Source organism: Nicotiana sylvestris, chromosome 1, assembly GCF_000393655.2.
Source record: "Nicotiana sylvestris chromosome 1, ASM39365v2, whole genome shotgun sequence".
NCBI lineage: Eukaryota > Viridiplantae > Streptophyta > Magnoliopsida > Solanales > Solanaceae > Nicotiana > Nicotiana sylvestris.
In genome coordinates, this window is record NC_091057.1 from 109,972,685 (window position 1) to 109,973,659 (window position 975).

The 975-nt window shown below is 39.4% G+C and overlaps 1 protein-coding gene across 1 annotated transcript; it reads left to right on the plus strand.

Annotated features, from left to right (window-relative positions):
- Positions 1-355: 355 nt before the first annotated feature.
- Positions 356-975, plus strand: LOC138873193 (uncharacterized). The gene is made up of 2 exons (XM_070151636.1): positions 356-636; positions 822-975. Exons 1-2 carry the CDS (start codon positions 356-358, stop codon positions 973-975), a joined length of 435 nt encoding a protein of 144 aa, XP_070007737.1.

Sequence of the window (975 nt, forward strand, 5' to 3'; positions counted from 1 at the left end):
TCTTTTACATAGCACCAACTACTTAACAACTATCATAAAAAATAGATCATGTATTTTTAGAACCACCAAATCAAATTTAATTGTTATTACCAATTTTCACGGTAAACACTATAATTTCTGATCGGGGGGTGGGGATAGTTCACAACTAATTGTTAGAAGAAATTTCAGTAAGGTTTTGGTACTCAGGTGAATCTTTGTACATCCTTTCATCCACAAACCGCCGGGTAGGCAGAGTGGACTATTCAGACGTTTGAGGATATGTTGCACTTGTGCTCTTGACTTCATGGGTATTTCGGACGATCATTTGCCACTCATGGAATTTGCCTACAACAATAGTTAGCATGCTAGCATTCAAATGACACTGTTAGAGGCTTTATATGGTAGGAGTTGTAGATCTCCCATTGGGTGTTTAGATATTGGGGAAGGGGAGTTGATAGGATGGAACCTCATGCATCAAGCTTTGGAGAAGAAAAAAATCATTAATGATCGGTTGAAAACTACTCAGAGTCATCGAAAGTCCTATTCGAATATTTGTAGCAGAGATTTGGAGTTCAAAGAAGATGATTGTGTATTCTTGAAGGTTTCCCCCTTGAAGGGTGTAATGCGGTTTGGTATGAAAGGGAAATTGAGCCCAAGGTAAGTCGAGCCGTACATAATCATTTAGAGAATTGGTCAGGTGGCGTACAAGCTTGAGCTACCACTTGAGATGTCGTTAGTGCACCTGGTATTCCATGTGCCTATGTTGAATAAGGTAGTTGGAGATTCGTCGCATGTTGTACCAGTTGAGACTATTGAGGTTAATGAAGAACTGACCTATGAAGAATTCCAATTGCCATTCTTGATAGGGAAGTTCAAAAGCTAAGAAATAAAGAGATTTCCTCTGCGAAAGTGTTATGGCAAAACCAACAGGTTGAAGAGGCTACTTGGGAAGCCGAGGAAGAAATGAAGAAGAAGTACCCTCATTTGTTTGAATAA